Genomic DNA, 12,586 nt, shown 5'->3' on the forward strand with positions numbered 1-12,586 from the left:
GATGAGAACAATTATGTTTGTATTAGAGTTCACAAAATATAACTGTAGGAATACAAGAGTATATATACAAGAGAATCATAAGTAAACTAGGACTGAGAATCATAAGTAAACTAGGACTGAGACTTATAGTATGACTCTATTATGTAGAGTCCTAATACGGAGGAGCTGGGAAAACCATAATCTCATCATTGTGCTGCTTGCAGGAGAGCTTAAGGCAACTATTTATTTTTTGTAACGAAAGAAATTGGTCGTTACTATCTAAATTAACCTTGTGATTATCAAGTCAATCACTTAACCAACCGGAGTTGCCCTTATTTAATTCATAAAGAGTAATATTGCATGTATTCTCAATTTCATCTAGAAAAAACGTAAGTCACCATAGTTTTTATCACTCTCTTCTATTCTTATATTAATAAAACATGCAATAAGAATATTACTCCCTTTGATATTCCATATTTCATTTTCTATTCATAAATTTAGCCAGCATTCCTGACATTCAATGTTCAACTAAATTGGGTAGAAAAAAAAGAAAAGAAAAGAATAATGTTCAACTAAATTGGGTAGAAAAAAAAAAGAAAAGAAAAGAATAATGTTCAACTAATTTCTTTCTATCAATGTTCACAATCAACATTAATTCTTCTTAATTTATTTTTTTTGAAAACCAAAGGAACAATAACATTCCTAATCAAAAAAACTTCGAAATACAATCAGGCGGGATCAAGTCCCAAACCCCAAGGACAGATGGAGAATCAGTACACATAATTATGATTTCCTGACATGTATTAATCTCGAGTAATATTACACCTACTTCTATTTTCTATTATATTTTTCTTCCTATAAATGTTGAATCCCAACACCAATGCTCGACAGAGCATTTGAAAAGATGTAAATCATGATAACTCAACTGAACATAGATGTTAGACATTTGCTTACAAGGAGTCAGGTTAATTCTACACTATCGCTAATAAGACTCGATTCGTGATTTTTTTTTTCAAACTTCATTCCTTTGATCAATTGAGATGCCTATGCCGACAATTTGTTTCACTCTCTGCTTGGTGACCTATTCTAATTCACCAATCAACAAGTTTGCCTATTATTTTTCATTAATTTTCTATGGTTTAGTCCCGCCATCATCCATCGTGGAAAGTTAGTGCGACGACTCCAAGTCAACTGCATGACTGAGTCTAAAAGTCAATTATTAGCATTAAATAAAGGGAAAAGGGTCAAATAGGCCCTCGAACATTTCATAAGAAGTCAATTAGGTCCACGAACTTTTAAAACGTGCAATTAGACCCTCAAACATGTCAAAATAAGGCAATGAAGCCCACGAATAGGTAATTGACATGTTATTACCGGTCATTTGGATTTTCCGGCGACCGACGACACTTTCCGGCCACCGATGACACAGTCCGGCGACGACCGAATCGTCGCCGGCCGCCGTCTCCGGCGAATGGCCGCCTTCTCCGTGAAGAAGGCAACCAGAAATGGCCGCCTTCTTCACGGAGAAGGCGACCAGAGTTCTGGTCACCTTCTTCGTCGCCGGTCGCCGGACTGTGTCGTCGGTGGCCGGAAAGTGTTGCCGGTCGTCGGAAAATCCAAATGACCGGTAATAACAGGTCAATTACCTGTTCATGGGCTTCATTGCCTTATTTTGACATGTTTGAGGGTTTAATTGCACGTTTTAAAAGTTCGTGGACCTAATTGACTTCTTATAAAATGTTCTAGGGCCTATTTGACCCTTTTCCCTTAAATAAATATGTTTATCTAATCACGGTGCCTTGCGCGCATGTCTTTTCCGGTAACACTGAAACTTAACGAAGCTATGCTATCCCTAATAATCTTCGTCGTTCTCCACCTCATCACCACCGCTTCCGGTGGTTCGCCGCCTTACACTCCCATAAACCACATCCTTCATAACTGCGGAGCACCCTCGGAGCAGGATTTCAAAGGCCGCACCTGGAAAACTGACGACAACTACCCAGAATGCCTTCCCGCAAATGAGATAGATATATCAGTAACTCAAACAGCGGCGGTTGTGGGAGCTGAGGTCCCATACGGCACCGTCCATATCTTTCGAAAACAGTGCACTCGCTCTTACCCTGTTTCTCCAGGCCTCATGTTCATCCGCCTCCATTTTAACCCTACCAATTACACCGTTCCCGGCATCATCACTTTTCAACCGGAAGACTATTTCTTCTCAGTTACCGCTAATGAGTATACCTTATTGGCTAACTTCAGCGCCTTTCTCTTCGCCTCTGTAGATAATCCCATCGTTGAAAAGGAGTATGTTGTAAACGTCAATGCCGATCGGCTCAACATAACCTTCACTCCTTCTCCCAACTCTGTTGCGTTTGTCAACGGAATCGAGATTGTCTCGATTCCGACAGGCTATTACATTCGGGGAGAAGGCGCCGGCGATGACGACAACCAGATAAAACGGGTCGGAGCGGATAGTAACTACTATTACCTCTTCAACAATACTGCTCTGGAGACTCTGCACAGGCTGAATGTTGGGGGGCAAACTCTTTCTCCGGTGAACGACACCGGCATGGACCGCACGTGGTATTCCGACGACGAATATCTCATTGGTTACGGATATTTTACTCCTCACTTGGATGTCAACATCACCTACACTTCATCTACGCCGGCGTACTCTGCACCTGAGATAGTATATACTTCCTCCAGGACAATAGCCAATTACAGCAATGCTGTCAATTGGACGTTTCCGGTGGATTCAGGGTTTTTATATCTTTTCAGGCTCTATTTTTGCGAGTTTGCAATCGAAATCGATGGCGGCAATGAACGAGTTTTCTCGGTGGACATAGCGAATAAAACGGCTGAGAGCCATGTTGATGTTTTTTTAATGGCCGGCGGCTCCAAAATTCCGATCTTCAGGGACTATCTGATGAATGTGTCGGATATGGATGGTCGCCGGAATAAGCAGAATGTTTCGTTTACTATAAGGCCTAACATGACAACCCGACCTGTATGGGCGAATGCGCTCTTAAATGGATTAGAGATTTTCAAGTTGAACAATACGCAAGGGAGCATGGCCGTGCCAAACCCTGAGCGTCTACAAATTTCTGTTAACCCAGCGCCGCCAGCTGGTCGGCCTGGGTGGAGTAGAAAGAATCCCAAAAATAAAAGGTTTGCGGCCGTTGCTGGTGGCGCGGCGGGCGGGGTTGCGGTGGTGGTGATCTTGGTGTTCTTGGTTAATCTTCAACGGAAAAGAGCGACAAGAGACTCCGCTAAAAATCTCACCAGGTCATCAAGTTCAAACGCCGTCAACGACTCCAGCCCGGAGCAATCAACAGAATCGTGCAGACATTTCTCCCTGGATGAGCTCAAATCGGCCACGGCTGATTTCGACGAGAGCTATGTTATTGGCAAAGGCGGTTTCGGAAAAGTCTATCGAGCTTCCATTAACCAATCAGATTGCAGCATTGAAGACGGAGAAAACTGCAGTATTGTTGCGGTGAAGCGATTGAACAAGGCGGAGTCTAAGCAAGGAGAGAACGAGTTTTGGATGGAGATCAAAATGCTTTCTCGTCTCCGAAACCAAAACCTCGTCTCCCTAATCGGCTACTGCAACGAAGATCAAGAAATGTTACTGGTTTACGAGTTCATGGCGAGAGGAACACTCGCGGACCATCTCTACAAGGTTAACGATGATAACCGCCCCAGTCTCTCCTGGGAACAGCGGCTCAACATTTGCCTCGGCGCCGCGCGCGGATTGCATTACCTTCACGCCCGAAAAGTCATTCACCGGGACGTCAAGACCTCAAACATCCTGCTAGACCAAGATTTGGTGGCAAAGATATCAGATTTCGGGTTATCCAAAACCGGACCTGGAAACGATTCCTTCACTCACATCACCACAGACGTGAAGGGGACCTTTGGCTACTTGGATCCTGAATACTTCCTGACAAAGCGATTAACCACGAAATCCGACGTGTTTGCGTTCGGAGTGGTGCTATTCGAAGTGCTCTCAGGTCGGCCGGCGCTGGACATGAAACTCGTGGAGGAGCAGCACAGCCTGGCAACGTGGGCTGTGGAGTGCATCAGAAAAGGAGAAATTGATCAAATGTTTGAGGGGTGTTTGGTGGGGAAAATGTCTCCGGCGTGCTGGAAAGTATTCGTGGAAATCGCAGGAAGATGCTTGCGTAGAGAACCACGGCAACGGCCTGACATGGCGGATGTAGTGAAGAATCTTGAGTTAGCAGTGGCCTTACAACAAAGGGCGGCGGAATTAGCATTGAATGTAAGCATTATTGGCAGTGATAATCCTTATCCTAGTAAGGGGTGGAGGAGTTATCTCCTCAGATCGCACCTAGCTATACCAACTCTTTCAAAGGGGGACAGTAATTGATAGAAAGTCCTTGTTTTAAGTGTATCTAGAGTTTTTACCGTCAAACAGTATAAAAATTTGTGCAAAACATGTGTTGGTTTTAGGATACAGGGTAAAACCTCAGCAAGCATAAACTTCTTGAAAAACAAAGAACGAATCAACCCTAAAGTGTATTGTGTATGGAATATTGAGAATTGCAAACCCTTCACCATCCCTTTCCAGCGTATACTGTTGAAAGAGCTTGACTAAAGCTCTGTCAAGAAGTCATTAACGAAACAAGAGGAAAGCTGAACTGTTATTGAACATCAAAGTGTTTGTTACAATGCTGAAGAGAAGATAAGTCTGCTTTATATATTCAGCAGAGAACGGTTATAACAGATACAACAGAATGCACAAGGGAAAATACAAATGTGCCCCTTGGCTGACATCGGTCACTTCATCACCCCCCCGTAAGCTGGAGCATGAATGTCTTGAAGGCCCAGCTTAGAGTGGAAGCTATCAAATGCTGGTTTGGGTAAGGCTTTAGTGAAGCCATCTGCAATCTGTTTTTGTGAAGGAATGGATAGCAGCTTGATCACACTTTCATTCACTTTCTGTTTGACCACATAGCAATCTATCTCTATGTGTTTGGTACGTTCATGAAACACATGGTTTTCTCCTATAGCAATGGCAGATTGATTGTCACAAAACAAAGTAGTTGGACTGTTAGGAGTCACATTCAAGTCTGTCAGTAGGTAGATCAGCCATTGAATTTCACATACAGTGGAGGCTAAGGCCCTGTATTCTGCCTCAGATGAGGACCTTGATACTGTGGCTTGTTTCTTGGTTTTCCATGAAACCAAAGATTGCCCAAAATATATACAATAACCAGTGATGGATTTCCTGGTTTCTGTGCATGTAGCCCAATCAGAGTCAGAAAACCCTTGCAGTTTGAGAGGAGAGCCTGTGTGATAGAATAAACCTTTTCCAGGAGAACCTTTGAGGTATCTTAAAACCCTGTGGGCAGCAGTAAGATGTAAGCTTGTAGGTTTATCAACAAATTGGCTTAGTTGTTGAACAGCATATGAAATGTCTGGCCTGGTATTTGTTAAGTAAAGTAGCTTGCCAACCATTCTTCTATACACTTCTGGATTAGCAAGCAAATCTCCATCCAAGCTATTTAACTTTTGTCCTGTAGTAACTGGGGTTTTTGCTGGTTTGGCCTCTAAAAAACCATTTTCTTTTAGGATCTCCAAAGTGTACTTCCTTTGACATAGGCTGAGGCCACTAGGAGTTCTGTAAGCTTCCATTCCTAAGAAGTAGTTCAGACACCCAAGGTCCTTTATTTTGAAGGATGTGTCTAAGAATTGTTTTAGCTTACTGATCTGTGTTGAGTCAGTACCCGTTACTAGGATGTCATCTACATAGATGAGCAAAGCAGTGAATGATGTTGCTGCTGTCTTGGTAAACAGAGAAGGGTCTGCCTTGGACTGTATAAAACCATTCTCTTGTAATGCTCTTGTCAATTTAGCATTCCATTGCCTACTTGCTTGCTTCAACCCATATAGAGACCTCAACAACTTGCAAACCTGTTTAGGTTTATCACTGTAAAAACCTGGGGGCAAGACCATATAAACCTCTTTATCTAGATCTCCATGTAGGAAGGCATTATTGATGTCTAATTGCTGAATGTCCCATCCTTTTGCAACAGCCATAGCTAGAAAGGTTCTTATTGTAGTCATTCTAGCCACAGGTGAGAAAGTTTCAATGTAGTCTACACCTAGTTGTTGGGTGTACCCTTTTGCAACCAGCCTAGCTTTGTATCTTTCTATAGAGCCATCTGCTCTATGCTTCACTTTATATACCCATTTACATCCAATGGGTGACTTTCCTGCTGGCAACTCTGTTAATGTCCAAGTGTTGTTCTCAATTAAAGCTGCTATTTCATTTTGCATAGCATTTCTCCATGACTCATTCTTCACAGCTTCACTATATGACTGAGGTTCTTGTGTAGAGGAGATGGATGAGGCACATACCCTATGAATAGAGGACAGCTGATCATAGGATATGACCTTGTCTAAAGAATGTGGTGATGACCTTTCATGTGAGTTATTACACTCGGACAGGGGAGGTGAAACGAGAATCAAATTTGGATTCTCAGTAATATGGAGATACATTAGATCGTCAAACTCTTCGTTTCGCTGAACTGAGTTCTGGTTTTCTGGATTCCGACCTCCTGAGGTCGGTGGTGCTGCTGTCTGCCCGGCTGAAGTTCCTTCGCCGGCTTCTTCATCCATAACGACTGTCGCAGCATAGCTTCGGTGCCGCTCTGATACCATGTTGAAAGAGCTTGACTAAAGCTCTGTCAAGAAGTCATTAACGGAACAAGAGGAAAGCTGAACTGTTATTGAACATCAAAGTGTTTGTTATAAGTCTGCTTTATATATTCAGCAGAGAACGGTTATAACAGATACAATAGAATGCACGAGGGAAAATACAAATGTACCCCGTGGCTGACATCGGTCACTTCATCATATACATGTAATCGGCTAAATAAGGCCTAATGATATGTAACATGAGCATTGAGTAGGCCTACATATATACTAGATTATTGGCTGTGTTGGCGCCGTCATTGGTGATTGTTTTGGCAAGACTTGCAAAAGATCCCAACATCGAACAGTTTTGCTTTTGGCATTGCTATCTTTCTTCTTCACCCTTGCCTTGAGAATAATATCTTTTCCTTTGCCATTGGATGCCCCCCTTTCAGCAGTGGTCATTACCTTCTTCTCTTCTGAGACAGCTCCACGTCCATCAATACTCTTGACCTCCTCCTTTTGCTGTAACACTAACACTAATTCAAGTTTGGTGAGTACTTGAGCCATATCTGGTCGTGCATGTGGCTGTTTGCTCAAACATCTTTCTGCAATTTCTATAAACAAGTTTGAGACACTTGCCCCGCCAGACTGTAGTCAACAATATCATCAACTTTTCCTTTTCTCATGTAGTCTATGGTCCAAGTGGCTAGATTTTGGTCGTTCTCAACACACACTGGCCTTCCGGTGAGCATTTCAAGCAGCACTACACCAAAGGCATACACATCTGATTTCGTTGTCAATCTGTTAGTTAAGAAGTATTCTGGATCCAAGTAGCCAAATGTTCCTTTGACACCAGTACTAACATGAGTAAATGACTCATTTCCAGGCCCCATTTTGGACAAACCAAAATCTGAAATCTTTGCCACCCAACTCTCATCCAGCAGAATGTTTGAGCTCTTTACGTCACGATGTATAACCTTATGCTGGGAGGTGTGGAGGTAATGCAATCCCCGTGCAGCACCTATTGAAATCTTGAGTCGTTGTTCCCAAGAGAGAGGGGGATTACCATTCCCCATTCTACCAATTTTGTGGAGATGGTCTGCAACAGTTCCTCGTGGCATGTACTCATAAACCAACACCCTCTCCTTACCTTCATTGCAAAAGCCAATATATAGTCAAGGACCTAATTTGAAAATGTCAATATATAGTCAAGGACTAAATGCGATACGAATTGAATAATCATGCATCTAATTTAAAATTTTTAACAGTTAAGACTTAAAATTGATAGGTGTATTATAATCGAGGGACTAAAAATGATATTTCTATTTGATACAATGATATTTCTCTTAAAAGGGAGAAGATAGTGCGACAACTTTAATTAAAGGGAGAAGGGAGAAGATAGGGCAACAACTTTTAAGTCAACTGACTCAATCTAATTATAATTAAAGTCATTTATTATATGTTTACCTAATTTAATCTAGACACAACACGCCGACACGGTGCCTACCTTGCACCTCTGTTTCACAACGAACCACTGAAACTCAACTTAACCATGCTATCCATGCTCTTCCTCCTTCTCCACCTGCTATAAGATAATAAGATAGTGCGACAACTTTAATTAAAGAGTTAATACCACAAATGGTCCTCTGACTATTAGGCTAGTACTCCTTTTAGTCCTCGACTTTTAATTCGACTACAAATGGTCCTCTGACCTTCATTTTTGACACTAAATAGTCTTCCGTTAAGATTTATGTTAAATAGGTGTTAAATCTATGGGTAATATCGTCAAATTGATTAATATTATTATGATTACTTCTTTTTTAGAATTATATGACATCATAATTAATTTCAAACATTAATAAACATTAAGTTAATAAATATAATAACAAAATGGACGTGACAAATCACATAAATGAACAAATTAAAAAAAATTCCATGATTAATGTTTGCAATTTGTACTTGATTAATTATATTAATTCAACGGTGGCAACCTTCAGTTATGTCCCAAACAAAATGTTTGATCGATTAATGAAGAGTGAAAACTATTAATCATCCATGTATGAACAACCATGAAAATTATGGAAACAAGGTTTAAAAAAAATTCTTCCATTTTAATCTGTTGGTTAAATTAAAAACAGATAGCTCTAATATAAATTTTCATTTTGTACGCATAATTACAAGAATAATGTGTATTGTCTTTTTATTTAGGAGTATTTATATTTGTTAATTTTTCAATTATGTTTGTTGGTGAAAAATTGTAAACATTTTTATTTTATGACAATTATATCTATCAATTTGACGATAATACCCCTAGATTTAACACCTATTTAACAGAATTTTGAATGGAGGACTATTTGTGGTCAAAAATGAAAGTCAGAGGACTATTTGTGGTCGAATTGAAAGTTGAGGACTAAAAGGAGTACTAGCTCAATAGTCAGAGGACCATTTGTGGTATTAACTCTTAATTAAATGGAGAAGATAGTGCAACAACTTTAATTAACGCTAATGAGTATATCCTCTAATTAAAGGGAGAAGATAGTGCAACAACTTGCACCATAAGAATAGGCCAATGGACCAATTAGTTCCTGGGAGCGAGGACCGACCGATCAACTCGAAGCGAAAAAATCTTGTTTGCCCTAGCCTATTGTGAATGAATATTTGTCAATTATAAAATATGGCGAATGAACATTTGTCAATTATAAAATCCAGAGCACATGCAATGTCTACAATTCAAATAAAATATCCTGAGATCTATAGAAATTAGGGTACAATCAATCAACTCAATGAAAGCAGCTTGTATGGTTTGTATCAGCCTTAATTAAAAGCCTAACCTATCGAGGTAGATGGGGAGTCCATGATTAAAGAATAATTAGGAGGTAGGTAGTAGCTAGGAGAGCTGTCAAAAACCAATAATTAAGGCGTGACAGAGCTACATATCAGCCATATTAATGTGTGTTTTCCAATAAGGATGAGGCTTACATCCATATATACAGATCGCCAAAACCATATATAGCCCATCGATCAGCCTTAGCTTACAGGCAAACAATGATAGAAGAAATGAATGGTGACTCACATTACAGGCCCAAGTCTCAGCAGCGTGGTGCAGGGAGTATGCTTCTGTTCACAATCTTAAAATTTACTCTCGACACCCAGACTCTTACAGTCTTATTACGGGCACATAAGGGGATTTGACGTATAGTAAAACTCTAATGGAGGAAGAAATAATGGTACGTACTTGTGGTGCACCAATCCAGTACGTGTTCTGTGGATTCTGCTTCAACTAAATCACATATGCTCGTGACTGTCGTTCCCATCCATCAATAATGCTAAAACGTGCATGTTCCTAGCTTGCTTCAAGTGGCCCCCTTGAGGTTATTGAAATGTTGACATTGCATGCATGCACTATTGCTTTGTCACATATCATATACGGAGTATTATTGTGTATGGGTTTTTATTGTACATGATGTGATGGTTGATAATTATTATTATTATTATTATTATTATTATTATTATTTTGTAATTCATCATTTTAATGTATACATGAAAGTTTATGTAAAAAATAATTATTTGTATATTAGTGAAAACAATATTTATTATTGATTTGTTTATAAACCCATTAATTATAGTTTATCAAATTAATTGTATATTAATAAAGGAAAGAAGTAAACATTTTCGACAGAAAGTAAGAGAATGGGGGCAACATCAAATTGGATTTGTAACTCGATCTTTTGGTAACTAATTATATTATGAGTACAGTTTCATTATAAACTCAATAGCTCTCATCGTATCATCCCCGTGTGAGAGACTGTGAAAGAGATAAATCGTGAGATGCCTTTTAATTTACTTACAAGCTAAGTCCTCAAATAAGGATTATACATTACTGTTTATAATAATGACAAATCCATACATCTCTTTGTGGTGGTTAGTAAATCACATTTTATAAACTTATTTTAAATTAATTGACCCAGTCCGTTGAGTTGTGCACGGAAACAACTAATCCTATTATAAATAGAATTGCACTTCTGTGAAAATCATCTCAAGAATTTTTATATGTGAGACGGATTAATTGGATCAATACTCAATATAGAGATGTAATCCTTATACTACAAAATATAAAGTGTAATACATTTTATAAACTTATTTTGAAACTTTCATACCCATTGCGTGTGTGAGCAGGAATAAAGTTGGGTCCCCACCATCTCGACCGACGTACAAATGAAAACCTCCAAGCTCGTGCTTGGAAGATGACAAAAATTGGTGAGTTGTGGAAACATGGGGGGCCGGTATCGATGCTGTCCAATCCGACCTTATCCTGTGAAACCTATACTCACTATATATCCCGATATGATGCTGCATTTCTCTGCAAAATTCGATAGGGAAAAGAAAAAGTAGAAGTGAAGTGAATATATATATATATATATATATATATATATATATGGCTCGTTTCTGCAACATTGGGGTTCTACTACTCTTGATCATCACCACACAACTCAGCGCCGGCGCCGCCGCAGAATGCAGAGGCGGCGGCACGGTGGGCGATTGCATGGAAACCGGCGGCGAGGAGTTCCTCATGGATTCCGAGACTACCAGAAGGCTTCTTGCTGGAGAAAAGAAGCCGCTAAGTTACGATCAGTTGCAGAAACCTCAGCCATGTAAGGCCGACAGATACGGGAGTTGCTTAGCGGACAAAGTAGGCCACAAGATGAACTGCAACTTTTACAATAAATCGTGTGTGAAGTGAGAACATAAATATACAATCCAATTCTCAGATTAAACTTTTAGTTGAGATTGAGCAATGCAGTGGATATATGGGTGTATCAATATTTTTATATCTTGCCTACTAAAGGTGAAATCTTTCGATAAAAGTACGTGTATCATTCTCTTGTATAATTGCTGAATGTTGAATTGAAGTATATATATATAATCCTGCTGTTTTCTTTGTATGTACTCCTAATCTGCTAGCTAGTATACCTATTACCTCAGACGACCACATTCAATTTCACCAGTACGTTGTGTTGTCAATTGTGACAAACTCCGCCCGGTAGATTCAAGGTTTAAACAGTAAGCAAGCCAGGCTGTGTGTTTTAATTTTATTGTGATTATATTAAAAGCTTCCAAGTTGTAATGTATTACACATTGTCTTAAAGGAATTTTAAATATCTACTATTTTATAACGAAAAATGTAATATATATATATATATATTTTACATATGGAGTCCATATGATAAAAGATATTATATTGTTGGTTTTGTGGCCCGGGGTAGTTACTCGGCAGGCCAACATAACCGAAGAAAGAGAAGACACAACAATTTTAAAGTGGAAACCGAATGGTGGTGAAAACCACAGATCATAGCTTTTTGGATGGTGCCAAATTTCACTATGGGTTTTTTTGGTTATTAGCGGTTAGCGATAGTGGGTGGTATTAGTGGTTATCGAATAGTGGATTACATTGACGGGTTTGACCAGCAAAATTTTTATGCTGTGACGCACAAATAAAGTGTACTATCAATTTTCCTTCAAAAAAACAAAGTGTTCTGTCAATTCTGCTTCAACTAAATCACATGTATGTCCTTTCAAAAAAAAAAAATTAATAAAAGATCACATGTATGTGGTTGTGGCTGTCACTCCCACTTCATCAATAATGCTAAGACGTGCATGTTACTCAGTTGAGGTTATGGAAATGTTGGCATATATGCATTGTTGCTTTATATCAACTTGGCTGGGTGTGTTTAGGTTTTTATTGTGCCTGATGTAATGATTGATAATTATTTAAAATTTATTTTTATTTTCTTGTAATTCATCAATTTAAATATACATGAAATTAATGTAAAAAACAAATATTTGTGTCAAGCACCTTGTACTCAAATGTCATGTAATGACTTTCCGAAGGTCATGAAATGGACTCTTTCTCAAAAAAAAAAAAAAAAAAAAAAAAAAAAAAAAA

The 12,586-nt window shown here is 39.2% G+C and overlaps 2 protein-coding genes across 2 annotated transcripts in view; one reads left to right on the top strand and one right to left on the bottom strand.

Moving 5' to 3' along the window:
• Positions 1 to 1,786: 1,786 nt before the first annotated feature.
• On the top strand, positions 1,787 to 4,369 carry LOC116012045 (receptor-like protein kinase FERONIA). Its single transcript, XM_031251516.1, has one exon. It carries the CDS (start codon positions 1,787 to 1,789, stop codon positions 4,367 to 4,369), a length of 2,583 nt encoding a protein of 860 aa, XP_031107376.1.
• A 2,887-nt stretch (positions 4,370 to 7,256) lies between these two features.
• The window catches only part of LOC116012049 (probable receptor-like protein kinase At5g24010), a 7,629-nt gene continuing 2,299 nt past the window's right edge, over positions 7,257 to 12,586 (bottom strand). The window contains exons 2-5 of the mRNA XM_031251519.1: positions 11,112 to 11,243; positions 10,866 to 11,002; positions 9,964 to 10,007; positions 7,257 to 7,811 (exon numbers count right to left, since the gene is read on the bottom strand). Coding sequence (XP_031107379.1) covers positions 7,257 to 7,811; positions 9,964 to 10,007; positions 10,866 to 11,002; positions 11,112 to 11,243 — 868 coding nt within the window. The remainder of the gene's footprint in view (positions 7,812 to 9,963; positions 10,008 to 10,865; positions 11,003 to 11,111; positions 11,244 to 12,586) is intronic.

Source organism: Ipomoea triloba, chromosome 3 (assembly GCF_003576645.1).
Source record: "Ipomoea triloba cultivar NCNSP0323 chromosome 3, ASM357664v1".
NCBI classification, from domain to species: Eukaryota; Viridiplantae; Streptophyta; class Magnoliopsida; order Solanales; family Convolvulaceae; genus Ipomoea; species Ipomoea triloba.

Bases quoted from the DNA above. Each gene is read 5' to 3' on its own strand.
- LOC116012045 (XM_031251516.1), top strand. From the start codon at position 1,787: ATGTCTTTTCCGGTAACACTGAAACTTAACGAAGCTATGCTATCCCTA.